The 15,530-nt window shown below is 37.1% G+C and overlaps 2 protein-coding genes across 2 annotated transcripts; both read right to left on the bottom strand.

Annotated features, from left to right (window-relative positions):
• Nucleotides 1-1,182: 1,182 nt before the first annotated feature.
• Nucleotides 1,183-5,352, bottom strand: LOC132044417 (BTB/POZ domain-containing protein At1g30440). Its single transcript, XM_059434894.1, has 4 exons — nt 4,794-5,352; nt 3,949-4,018; nt 2,121-3,332; nt 1,183-1,989 (listed from the first exon to the last, which is right to left on the bottom strand). The coding sequence occupies exons 1-4, from the start codon at nt 4,850-4,852 to the stop codon at nt 1,477-1,479; spliced, it is 1,854 nt and encodes a 617-aa protein (XP_059290877.1). The 5' UTR covers nt 4,853-5,352; the 3' UTR covers nt 1,183-1,476.
• A 1,251-nt stretch (nt 5,353-6,603) lies between these two features.
• Nucleotides 6,604-10,652, bottom strand: LOC132044416 (uncharacterized). The gene is made up of 6 exons (XM_059434893.1): nt 10,560-10,652; nt 8,801-10,405; nt 7,427-8,148; nt 7,304-7,365; nt 6,815-7,185; nt 6,604-6,738 (listed from the first exon to the last, which is right to left on the bottom strand). The coding sequence occupies exons 1-6, from the start codon at nt 10,650-10,652 to the stop codon at nt 6,604-6,606; spliced, it is 2,988 nt and encodes a 995-aa protein (XP_059290876.1).
• Nucleotides 10,653-15,530: the final 4,878 nt, after the last annotated feature.

Here is a 15,530-nt window from a genome sequence, read left to right as displayed (position 1 = left end):
AAAAAAGTACCAAAAACATATAGAAAACAATAGCAACGATGCACTTCCAAGTAGTTGCATGATAAGATTAATTAGTTAAATGAAGATGATGCAAGACGGTAAAGAATAACCATAAATATAACACTAGAAAAAAGAAATATATTCATATCATCATGCTACACTTTCAAGGATCATATCGTGTTTCGGAATCTGCTATTCAAAGCCGTTTAAATCAAAAATATTATATATTACAGGTCTATATTATTTATCTTTAAGATAGTTGCATAACTCTTAAGAAAGATATTTAATAGCGTTATAAAAATATAAGTATATTTGTCTAAACAACTGGTCATATCTCTTTTAACTAGTTGAAGCCGGGGGGGGGGTCATACGATACCCATTGCTCAATTTTTTTTTTTTTTATATATAATTAAAACAACCAGCATGGAACTGGTTGTGTTTTATTAAAACAAATAGTTCTGTACAGAAAATCAAAGAAACAAGGACAGAAAAAAGGTAATGCAACAATGGCCAAAAGTGCCTCTCAAATGTCTAGAAACTCAAATCTGAAAACTTAAAACTAACTAAACTGCTGCTGCTAATCCAGTTTTGGATTGATGTCATTTCAAAGCACCTCAAAGCTCTCACCAGCTGCCTTCAAATATTTACTTATAATACATATATATATTATAAGCCAAAAATAATAAAATGCATGATTAATACAAGGGTCAATCCCCTCGACTTTAAAAACAAGCTTAATATAGTCTACTTTTATTATTGAATCCCCTTAATGCTATTTCTGACTCCGCTGCTGCTTTTAAATATCTCACTTGAGTAACACCACACTTCTCAGAGAATCTAAAAAAAAAAAAATACTAAATGCTTCTTCTTCCTTTTTCTAAAACATCGAAGTGATATCTGCTTCACCATGACTTAGGCATATAGGCATAAAAACCTAGTGTAAAAAAAAAGGGGAAGAAAAGCCCTGTAAATTCTACAGAAACTACCCACTCTAAAGCTTAGTACATTCCGAATAGAATCCATCTTCATAGTTGAATATCGATCTACAAACCATGCAATTCAACCTGGCAACTCCAGTTGTTTTTTTTTTTTTTTTTTTTTTTTTAAACCGTGGTCAAACCAATAACAGTTAAGTAGGGTTTTCAAAATCAGTGTACCTTGCAGCATTCATAATGACAAACATGAAATGCAAAAGTTCTTCATTCACATGGACAGCCTACAACAGATCTATTTGGACAATTTAGATGTTTGCACTTATTGTCGAAGGTAAAAGAGAGTGACAGACGATTTTAATAAAGATACATAAAAATACACTTGACGATGTTAATGTAGTCTGCAAAGACGAAATAGTCAAAGAACCTAATCAACATATATGACAAAGAAATTGGACACTTAAACTAAACAGAAACAAACGAACACCCTTCAAAGAATAGCAACAGAGAATTATTCATCTATAGATAAGTTTTTCTTGTGCTTTCAATCGGCCTTGTCATCCTTTATAGCCTTTCCATCATTTATCTTACTAACTGATCCCTCCTGAGCACTGCACATTTGAGACTTCAACTTGAAGCCAAACTTCTTGGAGACATTTCCCCAAGTCGTTGATCCTTTCGATCGACCCCCCAACTTCTGGATCTCCTGCCTCATGTTTGAGCACTCCTTCTCGAGCTCGGAGACACGTACCCTCATGCTATCCATCCCCACTTTCAACACCTGGTTTTCTTTGACGGCAGTAGCCCAGCCGCCTCCTTCATTTGGTGGTCCACTTCTCAACTGCCTTGAACACCCATCAAGGTTTTCGGATACAAGGAAGCATCCTGCAATGGATGTTCTCAACTGCAGCTGCTCAAAGAAGAGTACTTGTACTATAATCCTCAAAGGGAGTCTTTCGTTCTGTGCAGCATGTGTGCAAGCTTCCAATGAGAGCTTCTGGCAATCCATCAGCCTGCACAGTTGTTCTCTATCTGATTCTCCCAACCATGGGTGTGACTGCATGCATAAACAAGATTATTTACATGCCACTTGAATCTAAGGCTGCTAGGGTCAAGTCTCAAATTTCAGTAAGCATGCACAGTGACAACATTGCAATTATTTATCATTACTAAAAAAGAATAGCAAACCTTGAGATAGATGTCAATTGCACGATAAAGGCCATCATCGAGGGGCCTTGCGTATTCAGGAACAGAAGCAGCCAGAGTCTGAAACTTGGGAAGCTTCAAGTTAACATCTGGGGCAACCTCTGCAAGGTATCCATCTATTAGTTTTGCCACCATAGTAATTGGCGTCAGACCCATCAGCTGTTCATCATCATCAATCGAACAAGGTGATTCACCACCAGTTCCTTGATCATTTGCTAAGAAGTGCTCAAGAATCCGCTGTACACAGTCCACATTATAAAGTGTCTCCATCGAGTAAGAGAAATTAGGCATTAAGAGATCTTCAAGAGTGGCCTGATCAAGCTGCATTCCTATCCTTCTCTCCAAGTTTGACATGCAAGAGGGACTAGCTCGAAGAATCAAGGCTGTTTTCAGTAGGCCAAAGAGGAATTTAGTTGGCACTAGACCTTTTTGCATGGGAAGTAAATGATCTATCTCTTCAAGTAAAAGCTTCTGATCTTCTTCCAATAGAGAAGAAACTGGTGCAAGACAACGGTTACTAGACTCGGAAGAGGTCTGCCGTCTGTTTAGCCCAGGAAGGTACTTTTTAGCATAATAATTGAGGGAACCAGCAACGATTTCCTGTTTGACGCCTTGACATTCCATAGCAGAAATTAGCCTCTTGTAAAGATGTAAACTTAAAGTTGACGCATCCTCATACCACCAATCGGGACTTGAATGTTTTGGCCTAGCTCCAGTGCTTATTCCATTCCATAAGATACTCCCTCCAGGACTCTGCAAGGGCCCAAAGTGCTCCATCACAGGCCAACCAAACAGGTTGGGATCAGTACATGCCTTCACAGCCAATGAATCAATGCACCTTTTTGTAATTTTGAGTTCTTCAGCATATGGGAGAACATCATCACAGGTTTGAAGTGCCTTCAAAGAGTCTTTCCAGCTACGGAGAACTACCTGATTTAGAAAGACCTCTGTCTGTGATATCAGATTCCCCTCCCCATATTCTTCAGTCATATGAAGATGCTCGGCGGCACATAGAAGGTATACAACATTTGCCGCTGTAAGCTCTAGTTTAACCCCATAACAAAATTTAGCTACAAGCTCAAATGTTTTAGCACCACCAGGGGTGTCAGTGAGTTCAATAACACAGCCATCTTCTCCTTCAGATGCTTCTGCAATCCGTTTCTCCATAACCCCACTTCTAGAAAGCAATGGGAACTGCAATTATTAAATGAGACAAATCTAAAAGGTCAATAATCTTCCTTGCAATCTAACTTTAAATTAGATCTGACAAGCTTTAAGGAACTCCATACAATCAAATGAATTTGAAATTGTCCTCAGGGACGATTTACAGTATCTTTTCAAATGCAAAAAAGGCCAAAATTTTGATAAAGTTTTGTCTTAGAACAGTAATATTGCTTGGAAGTATAGAAGCTAGCTCTAAGAGACTAAAGTAGAGAGCATCAGGTCATTATAAGGTGACCAAGTATGTGACGTCTGCCTAATTTCATAAAATGTAGAAGCATAAAGCATCCTGGAAGTACCAATAGAAGAAGAAAGAATAACTGTTTTCCTTACAGCAGATAGTTAACAAGTATGAATAAGGTGTCCTTTTTTTTTTTTTTTTTGAGGTAATAGTATGAATAAGGTGTACTTGAGAGCAACCCAAGAGGTACGAGAACTTTTGACAGAAGAAATCTAAGGCAAATGGAAGGACATTTGAAAGGACTATATTTCACGAAACATCATTCATACGCAGAAGAAAGAGAAGTGCCAATATTGCAGTTGATCTATACATCACTAGCTCAATTCATTCTTGCAGAGAAAACTTTACCTTGTGAAGATGGAAGGTCATTTTCCCAACTTCAACAACAATGTCACTTGGGAGACCAGTTGTGCAAAACCTACAAGCATACGAACAACAGGCAAATTGTGAGATTTGAAACATAATCCTGACCCTGCAAGGGTAAACACTTATCAGCCTGGAATATATGCGAAGAAAAACTTGATACCTACAGCTCATTGTCTTATGTAGGCTTCTTACGGGGTACATGGTTAGTGTGCAACACACTGTGCTTTTGGTGGAACAAACTATAATCTAACTCAAATAACGATACTTCTGGTCAAAAGGATTTGAGTAAACCATTGCAGAGGCCGTACTCTATTTGTTCCAAGATGCTTTTAGCTTTTTTTCGTCCAATTTCTCGTTTTAATTTCTTCCCCCATGACAACTACTGTTTGATGTTTTTCCTTAGGTAATAGTGACATTTACCTTACATTCAAATGTAAAAGTATTGTTTCAGCCGCGATGGCAGCAAAATATTAATAGGTTAACAATAGATATACACATTTTCACAATAAAACTGAGATGTGCACAGACAAACTTAATCAAGAGGAGAAGTTTGTGATGAACCCCCAATTAGAGGTTTGAAGCAGCTACTCAATCTGGTAGCAAGTTATCAGATTTCAACATAGTAGACAAGCAAGATCAAGATGAATTTGACTGCACCACTAAGAAAGCTTCTTTTCTCTATGTGGACTATGCCTAATGCACAACACACACAGAGCCTATGAAGAAAAACTACTCCACTGTATTTGGAAGATGTTCGTTCATTGGTTAAAAAGAAAAGGCAACAGGGTAATTAGAGTTAAAAAAATGGTTAGAAAGAATAAGAATACCAGGCCTGGCCTTTTCTCTGGAAAGCATCTGTTTTGGATCCCAACTTCATACATGCCATCTCCTCTGAATGAATACGAGAGCTGCTTAATTCATCCACACCCCCAAAGTAAGAGTTGCTTCACCCTTCAACAAAATCCTTCAGATCCCCTCTTCAAATGCAAGACAAAGCCCAAAATAGTCCTCCAAAATCTTCTCTATATTGAAAACCCAAAATCTCACTTCAGAGATAAAAGAAAAGAAAAGAAAAGAAAAAAAGAATTCTTTCCCAAATCGGACAATAAACTTAGGTCAACTCCTCCAATTCCAACCCACTAAACTAACCCCAGTTGTTCTGACATAAATAACTTCCCTTCTTTCTTCTGTTTCTATACCCACCACATGATTCAAAAATCAACTCCACACCAAAACCCTTGAGACCCATTTTATTTTAGTCATAACGACAATAGAATTAAAGAGCCGAAAGTGAAGTGAAGGAGCAATTTCGTATTTCTTAATAATCTATTCCGCATTTATAGTGTATAATGTTTTTAAGGCATCATGCCAGTGGAAAATCTCAACATTGCTAACTAATGGTAGCTCTGAATCATAAAACCTTAGTTTTTGTCTCATACATGTGGCATGTGGGGTCTCTTTTGCTTAAAATACACTCTTTTGCTTTTTCAAAGCTTAATTAATTTCCACGAGAAAGAATCTTATGGAAACTCATTTTGCTTCTATTTCTCTAATCTATTGAATTGAAAGTCACAGCTATTGTTTGTCCAGCTAGGCCACGTGATGTCTAGATATCGTCATTATGATAAATTTTCGAAAATTGAAAAGAGTGCTTGACCGTGCACCTAGGTGCTGCATTTTAATATATTGAAATACCAATAAACTTATAAACTTTTCCTATGCGAGGAGCAAGTTCAAACTCCAAATGATGATAACATTGTATGCATTCTCTGATTCTTTTTTTTTTTTTTTTTTTTTTTTTAATCAAACCACTGAGTCTTAGTGGATATTTTATTAAAATAGGAAACCAAACAAAAAGAATAAAAGAGTCTTAAAACAAAACCAAATGGCATCTAAGAAGTCGACCACCAACACAAAATATCAAAGGACCAAAATAAGAAAGTTGTTGAAATTGGGATTCCGATCGGTAACCACCTAAGAAGCCAGCGCCACCAAATCAAGCTTCACCCAAGGATAGATGCAAGCTGCTCTGCTTTGGATTCACTTTTTCGCATCTCAAACTCTCACCAGATGCCGTGAAACCATTGCCATGGAGTTGAATCTCTGAGACAACCAGAACTTGTTCCTTCAGGTATAGTTTCTTTCACCCGCTTCAAATCCCCCTAATCTTGATCCGATGATGTGATTTGGTTGGTATTTTGAAAAAGTCTCGCACCAAATATGTGAATCGATGCTTGTGGAGGTGGGTTTCAAGTCTAGCTGAGTATAACTGAAGAATGTTGCTATTGTATGTTTGTTGAATGTTTACTCTGGTCTTCAAATCGCTCTGATGAATGCACCATCTATGTGATCTGATTTTGAGAAAATCCTTTTCCACATTCTATAATCTGTATGAAATTCAAGATTATTTGTGATAGATTATTACCATCTAAAACAGATGATATTATCTTTGACACAAACAAATCCTTAATCTTTAAGCTGTTAAGAATGTAGAGAACAAACATAAATCCTCATTGTATTCTGAATACCCGTGATATTGCTATTTCCTTTGTTTCCCGTCAATTGCTTATCCTACAATGGAATGAGCCAAAGGCTAATACCACCATTAGTAGACTTTACAATTTATGAGTTACAAAGTCAATCTTGCATATCACTGTATCCAGTATTTTTGCCATTCCTGAATCTTAACTGAGGGACCTGATGCTTGTCTAGATTAAGTAATTTCCTCCCTGCACTAGGCAAATCAGAAAAAAGAAGTGAACCTTGATGTACCTGCAAAAACAAAAGCTAGGTTAGTTAAAAAATTAGCCACTGAGTTTCCTTCCCTGAACTCATGCTGAATTATCACATGAAATCCCTCCATCAGCCTTTTTAGTCTATCCACCATTGTGATAATACACCAAGGAGCCTCCCACTTTCCTTCAACTATGTTCTTCATCATTAAAGAATCAGTCTCCATGATTAGAGGATGCAGGTCCTTTTCCACACAATATTTTAAACCCTCTAGAATTGCTCTTGCTTCTGCTATCACATTGTTGCTTTGTCCAATTTTCTGGCATTGTGCGTAAACTAAATCTCCATTCCAATCTCTCACACAAAAACCATATGAACTAGGCCCTGGGTTCCCCCTAGATGCTCCATCAGTGTTACACTTATACCACCTCTCAAAGGGGAATTTCCAGTAAACTGTTTTAGTGCATATCAGGGGTCTGTATCCTTCTAGAAAAGCATTCAAATCAGGCCATAGAAAGGGGATGTTCTTAAGCCACGGGTATCTCATTTTAGTCAGATAATACAGATTATTATTGACCTCATGTATAACCCTTTTCAAACTTACTCTTCCTCCATGTTTGATTCTGTTCCTCCTCTTCCAAAGTTCCCAAGTAATCATAGCTGGGACTGCATATAATATTGGTTTGAATTTCTCAACACAATTTATCTTCCACCAATTTCTAATCACCTGGTGAATCTGTACCATGCTGCATTTTTAAACACTTTCCACACTTCAGAAGCAAATGAACCAGTTAGAAATAAATGTTGAATTGTTTCCTGTTGAGGGTTAACACAACAATAACATCTAGATACTATGGGAATTCTCATTCTCTGTAGAATATCATCTGTTGGCAGTTTGAATTTCCAAAGTCTCCATAGGAAAAAAGAGATTTTAAATGGTATCCCTTTAATCCACATGTGCTTATACTCCTCATGTTCCTGTTCCCTATGCCTCAAAATGTTCCATGCACTATTCACTGTAAATTTTCCTGTACTTGTTGGCATCCACCATGGTCTATCCCAAGTTCCTTGCATCTGATCAATGGGTATTTCTGATTTAATATGCTCTACAATATCAGTAGGGAAAAATTGATGTAGTAACTCATCTTTCCAACTAACCCCTTCTATTAAGTCAATCACATCAACCAGATCTTCATTAATAGGGTAATCTATAAGAACCACAAGATGCAATGCTCCCAGCTTGGTCCAGTTATCATACCACACATTAGTATATCCTCCTTTGACTTCCCACCATATTTCATGCTCCACTGCTTCTCTCATTTCTAGCATTTTCTTCCAAACTTGTGTTCCTCCCTTCCACTGAACCAAAGTAGGAATCAATTTTTTGCAATATTTGTTCCACATAAAATTTGCCCACATAGTTGCAGTAGTTCTGAATCTCCACCACAACTTAGCAAACAAAGCATTAGAAACATCAAATAATGATTTGAAACCAAGCCCCCCTTCCTGTGTTGGTACGCATACATCTTGCCATGCAGCCTAGTGTCTACTTCTCTTCTCCTCCTTATTACACCAAAAATATTTAGCAAAATTTTTATGAAGTTCATTTAACACACATTTAGAAGGTGTAAGTACTGATAAAAGATGTATGGGCATACTTTGAAGTACACTTTTAATCAATATAGCCTTTCCTCCATAAGATAACAACTTTCCTTTCCACGAATGTAATCTACCCTTCACCTTTTTAATAAGCTCAGCATAGAATGCCTTTCTTTTTCTAGCATGAAAAATAGGACATCCTAAATATGTGAAAGGAAACTGCCCCTTTGAAAAACCAATAATATCACTCACTGTTTGAATCAATCCATTACCAACATTACTATGAACATAGAAAGAGCTCTTACCTTTGTTGATTAGCTGACCAGAAGTCTACTCATATTTATTCAAAATTTGCATAATGCATTTCAAAGAATAAGTATCAGCAGAAGCAAAGATGATTGTATCATCAGCATAGGCTAGATGATTCATAGGAGTTGTCCACTTAGGCATTCCATAACCAATATATCTACTATCTTCAAATAATGAGTTCAAAGCCCTAAACCTCTGTTGATAATAGAAAAAGAGCTGGGGACAAAGGATCTCCTTGCTTTACACCTCTAGTTGACTTGAAAAACCCTGTAGCTTGACCATTCAAGAGTATTGAATACCAATTGTTACTAATCAGACTTCTGATCAAATTGATTAGGTGTTCTGCAAATCCCATTCTTCTCAACACATGAAGTAAGTATTTCCATGAAACTCTATCATATGCCTTAGCCATATCTAGTTTGATAACAACATTTGCAGGTTTACCTCTAATTCTAATATCTGAAACTATCTCCTGAGTGAGTAAGATGTTCTCAAATATACTTCTCCCTTTCACAAAACCTGACTGATTGGGAGAAATCAATGATGTTATGATTTTTTCCATCCTTCCATGAACAACTCTAGAAATCACCTTGTTGATGAAATTGGAAAGACTAATTGGTCCTAAATCTGAAAAAGACTGAACTGGTTGTTTCTTGGGAATTAAGACCAAATTAGTATGAGTAATGGACTTTGGTAGATCATTTCCATCAAAGAAAGATAGGATAATACCATAAACATCATTTTTAATAATATCCCAACATTTTTGATAGAAAACACCTGTAAAACCATCAGGACCACTAGCACTTTCTCCACTCAAAGCAAACACAGCCTCTTTTACCTCCTCCAATGATGTATATGAACAAACTTTCATATTTTGTTCATGAGTCACCATAGATGGTACATGTTGCAGTATGTCAAAATTATCAGGTTCTCCTTCCTGAGTGAATTGGTTTTGATAGAAATTCACTGCCTCCTGAGCAATGAGGGTTGTTGAATCTAACCATGTCCCATCTCCATTTTGAATTCTATTCAGCTGTAGTTTCTTCCTTTTTCCAGTAACATAATTATGAAAAAAACTAGTATTTATTTCTCCTTCTGAGAACCATGTAAATCCTGCTTTCTGCTTACAATATTGTTCTTCCAAGCTCAAGTATTTTTTCAGTTCTGCTTGAGCTTTTTGGAGGACAATTCTATTAACAATGCTTGGATCTTCTTCAAACAATTTTTCTTTAATCTTCACGACTTCTTCCCTTATTGCCAACTCCTTGAAAATGTCCCTATATGTTTCTCTACTCCATACTGATAAAGCTTTCTTCAAGTTCTTTAATTTGTTCTTGAAAGTTAGGAATGGTGACCCTACAACATCAGTCTTCCAATTCTGCATAACCAAATCCTTGAAGTCCTCATGTTGAACCCAAAAATTCAAAAACCTGAATGGTTTTATGACATTAACAGCTTCTTCTCCACAAGATAATAGTAATGGTGCATGATCTGACCCTGTTCTGATAAGGTGTTCAACTTCAATCTGAGGGAAAATTTCCTGAAAACTGGAGTTAACCAATATTCTGTCCAGTCTTTTAAATATGCAGTCCTCTGCTGATCTCCCATTCCACCAAGTAAAAAGACTCCCTTTGTAACCCAAGTCAAACAGTTCACAAGAGTTAATACAAAAGGCAAAATCCTCACATTCATCCAAGGTAACTGGTAATCCACCCAGTTTTTCCTCCTCTGATAAGATGACATTAAAATCTCTCCCACCATCCAAGGTAATTGCATGGTAGCTGCTAACTGATATAGACTATCCCACAAAACCATTCTTTCATTGTCATCACATTTGGCATAGATAAAGGATGTAAGAATATCTTTATCTATATCTTGATGATGAATTTTCAGAGTGATTTGTTGTTTTGTATCAAGCACTACCTCCTAATGTACACCAAGTCTAGAAATACCCAGATCTTCCCATTAACATTAGCTAATGTTGTTTCCATACCCAGCCTTGTTTTGTACTTTTGAAGATGTCTGCAATTCTGAAAAGGTTCCATTAAAGCAACTATAAAACATTTGTGTTGTTTTTGTAAGTTGATCAGTCTCTGAAAGGCCTGTTGGGTATTCACAGACCTAATGTTCCATATTAGGGCCTTGATCATCATTTAACTTTGGATGAAGCTGTCCTCTTTGGTATGAGCCTCTTGATCTGTTGAGTTTCACGTTCTTCAACCTCTTTCCACTCTTTGCCAAAGCCTTTGGTGATATATCTGCCTCTCTAACTGCTTTGTGAATATTGTTGGATCTGTTTTCAACTCCTTTGTCCTCCTCCAACAGCTGGTCCTCCTCCATGCTGATCTGAATCTCCTCTTTATTAACCTTATGTGCAACAATATTTTGTAATGCTGCATGTTGCTTTTGTGATCTTCTTTTTTCTGCACTTTTATTTATTTTTGCCTCCTTATTGTTCACTGCAGGATTCAGGCTTGCTCCAGGAGTATACTGCTTTTCAGTAAGATTCTCATTTGTTTCATGGCTCCCCAACTTATCAGTTTCCTCCATTTGTTTGGTATGCCCTACTTCTTCAAGATTATGTTGGTTAACCTGTTTAGGAATTACTGAGCTTTGTGGTACACTCTGCATTTTACTAGCACTTTCTTTGTCATCATCAATATTCACAACCATATTTTTCCTTGTGTTGTTCAAATTTACTTCAGTGTGTTGTTTGGCTGCAGGTTCTTCCATTTCATCTTTCCTTTCTAGTGCTTGTCCTGCTCCTTCTAGTTTTTGGTTATCTGTTGTTACTTGCTTTGCATCATCATTTACCAGCATTTTTTGTGGTACAACTTTTGGATCCTCGTCATCTGGTGGTTTTTCTTCAAGTTTGTGCCCTATATTCACCTGATCATGCTCTTCTGGCTCTACTATGATGATTTTCCCTTCCAGTTGTGTATTGGGAATAGATGCACAAGATGATTCTTCTTTATAGTTATTATCATCCTCCGTTTGCTTCAACATCTCTTCTATCTTTTCTTCTGGCCTGCTAGTGACCTCCTTCTCATGAGATGGAGACCTGGAGTTTACTTCATGTAAACCCTCTTCATTATCAGTCCCCTCAATTTCCTCTATTCTATCACCCCAATTCAACTCTGATTCTTCTGAAGAAATTGTCATTGCTGCTTCTTTATCTTCAGAAGAAACTGTCACTGCTACTTCTTTATCACTCTTATTGTTTCTGTTGGTGTCTTCTTGAGCACTAAGAACTTTACCAAACTTATCTTCAACCCAATGTTTTGCACTCTTGTAAACTTTAGTTATATCCTGGACCTGTTCCCCCACCTTAATTTCATTGCTTTCTCCAGTGTTTTTCCCATTCCCCACCTTTATCTCTTCCTTTCCACCAGTATAATTCTCTTCATTATTTCTGTCTATATTTCTTTCCTTGATGTTAATATTTTCAGCCATCTCTTCCCCCTCTCCTTCATTTGATAGAGCATCAAACTTGTTTTGGGTAAGTATCTGATTATTAGTCTCAACCTTTGTGTCCTGATTTTTTTTTTATCTCCCCACCTGCTTTTCCACATTATTCACCTTCTGCTCCTTTCTAGGATTCCAAACTGGAACATTTCCAAATATTTTTCCACTTGTCAGAACCTTGAGAGGATGCTTGTGGTAATTTTCTATGCTTGTTGTTCTCTTTGAAACTTGTTGGATTTGAATCCTTTGTTAATTGCTGCATGTTTTGCTCCCCTAATACTCCCTTTTGTGCTTCTTCTACTTTTCCATTCTCACTATTTGTTGTATTGTCTTCCTTTGCAGGTCTAAGTTCCGGATTTAAGACTCTACACTCCATTTCATTGTGACCTTGTAGTTTACATTCAAAGCAATATTTGGGCAAATGATCATATCTAATGTTAACCATCTCTATCCTCTCCTCCCCTGTTTCCTCATTGATTATGTCCATTTGTACTGTTTTTGGCAGATCTGAGTTGAGAGCACCAAAACCTTCACCCTCGCACAACTGGGACGTGTCTTATTTATTGTTGCATGATCCAAATGTAAAGGTTTCCCTACTGCACTAGCTAGGGAAAAAAGGGATTCCTTTACAAAAAAAGTGGGCAACAAATTAGGGAATGAAATCCACGCCATGACCTTGGTGGTCTCCTCTTCCAATTTAAACTTAGGATCATATATTAATGGCCGCATTTGATAATAATACCCATCCTTCGAATTCAAGTAGTATGAAGCTTTGGATGTTAGATTTACAAAATCTTCAATCGATGATGTTCGTATCAGCACATGTCGATGTCTGAAGACACCGATCTCGCACTTTCCCTTTATACCACACTGTGCTGGTATTATGGTCCTTAATTCATCAATTTCTGGCCATCCATAGAAAAATTTTCCTATAACAGCATATTGAAGATTTTCCATCACATTCATTCGAGTAACTTCATTTTCAGTCCATTGTATTCTCGGCACTCCGTTGATGAAAGTGATTGGTTTAACTTCAATAGGGTCTACTTTGGGAGTCTTGTGCGTAATATCCCTCATCAGAGATGGTTTATGATTTAAATCAACATTCAATATCTCTGAATTTTGGTTATTGAGCAATGGGAATTCAGATGTAGAAGTAATGTTTATTGGCTGACCAGCCCTTGGAGGTGGCTGGCCGCCGGCCATCAAGGCCATGGTCGGAGATAGTTTTCTAGGTTTAAGGTTTACTTAGCGTGGACCTAGCGTGCGGGTCATTTTCCTTTAGATTTAAGTTTTTCTGATTCTTTTCTGACAATAATAATACTTGAAATTACTGTATTGTTAAAGAAAGCGGTACTTTCACAATTTGAAGTCTGAATACTTGTGTTTCAATTTCTTACAAATTCGCAAGCTATCTCTCTGTAAATATTTGCCTCATATTTTGTTCCAAAATTTGAAATTCTTACAAATTCGTACGCTATCTCTCAATACATATGGAGAGAAGAGATATTTTTTGACTAGTGAATAAAGAGGTCATTTTGGACAACCAAAAAGAGACACTATAAAAGACATTTTTTAGAATAACGAGAACTAAATGTGGCATTTCTAATTATGGCCTTTAATAAGATTATACTCCCTCCGTTTCAATTTATGTGAACATATTTCCTTATTAGTCCGTGCTAAAAAGAATGACCCATTTTTATATTTGGAAACAATTCACCTGTATGCAATGGTTTATAATCACACAAAATATATGTAACTCATTTAACACTACAAATTTAAAAGTCTTCTCTTCTTTCTTAAACTCCGTGCTCAATCAAATGGGTTCACATAAATTGAAATGGAGGGAGTAGTATGAACAAAAAAATGGATCTCGGGTCTAACTCAACCCCAAAAGCTAGCTCATGAGAGGAGGATTGCTCAAGTCCATATAAATAGTCCAAACACCCATCCAACGACAGATGTGAGAGAATCAACACCCCCGGTCGCCCAGGACTAGAAATATGGAGCATGGACAATATAAGATGGGGGTCCAACATCGGGTAAATAATGAATTGAGATGGACCAGACTCTGATACCATGAAAAGAAATGGATCTTGGGCCAAACTCAACCTAAAAGCTAGCTCATGAAGGGAAGATTGAGTTCTTCCTCTTCTTATCAATTGCTCGCATTTTGCGACGACGACTAGCTACTTGTCATGAGAGTCGTCATTCTATCAATGGTTTTTTCATCAGCTTTGGGGGTTGTCCCATTTCCTGGAAATCCAAGAAGCAATCATCTATCTCTTTGTCTTTCGCTGAAGCAGAGTATAAATTGATGCGACGGGTGGTTGCTAAAATTACCTGACTTGTTCGATTATATGAGGATCTTTCTATTTCACCCTCTTTGCCAATTTCCCTTCATTCGGATAGCCAAGCAGCGATTCACATCGTTAAACATCCTGTCTTTCACTTCATCCAACAACAATTCTTAATCGGCTTAATTTCTCTCAATTTCATCTCATCGGCATATCAACTCACTGATCTATTCACTAAACCTCTAACTGGTCCTTTTCATCGGCAAATTTTGGGTAAGTTGGGGTTGCTTTCATCCCCCTCCAACTTAAGGGGGGTGTTGAAAGAAAATTGGCCATGGAAGCTGGTCGAAGCTCTGTTGAGCAAGAAAGAAAGAAGGAACACAATTTGGGTCATTTGGACCCGAGAAACAGCAGATCAAACAACGAAACTGTTTTGCCTAAAGCATCCACAAGTCTAACATTTTGTACTATTGAACTATAGTATAGAACCATGGAAGCAGAAAAGCAAAATTTTTCTAAGTGTTGCGAGGCAGAGGTGTTATACCTCACATTTTGTACATTTGAATATTCCGAGTTAATGGCGGAAAGTTAAGAACAAGGTCATTTTTTTCGGTTTTGTTAAGAACGCATAAGTTGCAAATTCATTTTATTGGAATGGAGTGTTAAGGGTAAGATTGGAACAAGGAAAAGTAAGGGCAAACTTGGAATTTGGAATTTATTTCATGAAATAGCCATGAAAAGCCAAAGTGGCCATGTATAGTGGAAAGTGGGCCTCATCCATGGTCGTCAATATTTTCATGCCATAAGATGGCACATGTGTACATTACATATTTGGTGAAGCTATATATATGCACACATGCACGGAATGACTAAGCAAGACTACAAATTCATCTTTTGAGACTTGAAGAAAAATCTAGAAAATTTGAGATAAGTGGAGAAAAAAAAAAGGAAAGAAAAGAAAAAGGGGGCACATGACCGGTCATGTGCCCATGTTTATATATATATAAGTGATGAAGATATGAGACATATTCATTATTTTGTAAAGCCAAGAAAGTTCAAGAAAGATGGAAAAAAAAAGGAGAGAGAGGGTCGGTTATGGGGGCTGGCCGAACACAACCCCTAAACTTTGATGATGGAAAATTCTTTTCTCCTTGTTTCTCT

Source organism: Lycium ferocissimum, unplaced genomic scaffold (genome assembly GCF_029784015.1).
Source record: "Lycium ferocissimum isolate CSIRO_LF1 unplaced genomic scaffold, AGI_CSIRO_Lferr_CH_V1 ctg4468, whole genome shotgun sequence".
NCBI lineage: Eukaryota > Viridiplantae > Streptophyta > Magnoliopsida > Solanales > Solanaceae > Lycium > Lycium ferocissimum.
The sequence above is the reverse complement of the archived record's forward strand: the minus strand, read 5'-3'. Positions and strand labels throughout refer to the sequence as shown.

Excerpts from the sequence above, each read along its gene's own strand:
- LOC132044417 (XM_059434894.1), bottom strand. The coding sequence starts at position 4,852 with ATGGCATGTATGAAGTTGGGATCCAAAACAGATGCTTTCCAGAGAAAA. Across the intron at positions 4,019-4,793 it reads CAGAGAAAAGGCCAGGCCTG|GTTTTGCACAACTGGTCTCC; the intron begins GTATTCTTATTC and ends GTATGCTTGTAG. Across the intron at positions 3,333-3,948 it reads TGACCTTCCATCTTCACAAG|TTCCCATTGCTTTCTAGAAG; the intron begins GTAAAGTTTTCT and ends TAATAATTGCAG.
- LOC132044416 (XM_059434893.1), bottom strand. The coding sequence starts at position 10,652 with ATGGAACCTTTTCAGAATTGCAGACATCTTCAAAAGTACAAAACAAGG. Across the intron at positions 10,406-10,559 it reads ATGTTAATGGGAAGATCTGG|TCTATATCAGTTAGCAGCTA; the intron begins GTATTTCTAGAC and ends TTTGTGGGATAG. Across the intron at positions 7,186-7,303 it reads GAATCAAACATGGAGGAAGA|AAGGATACAGACCCCTGATA; the intron begins GTAAGTTTGAAA and ends ATGCTTTTCTAG.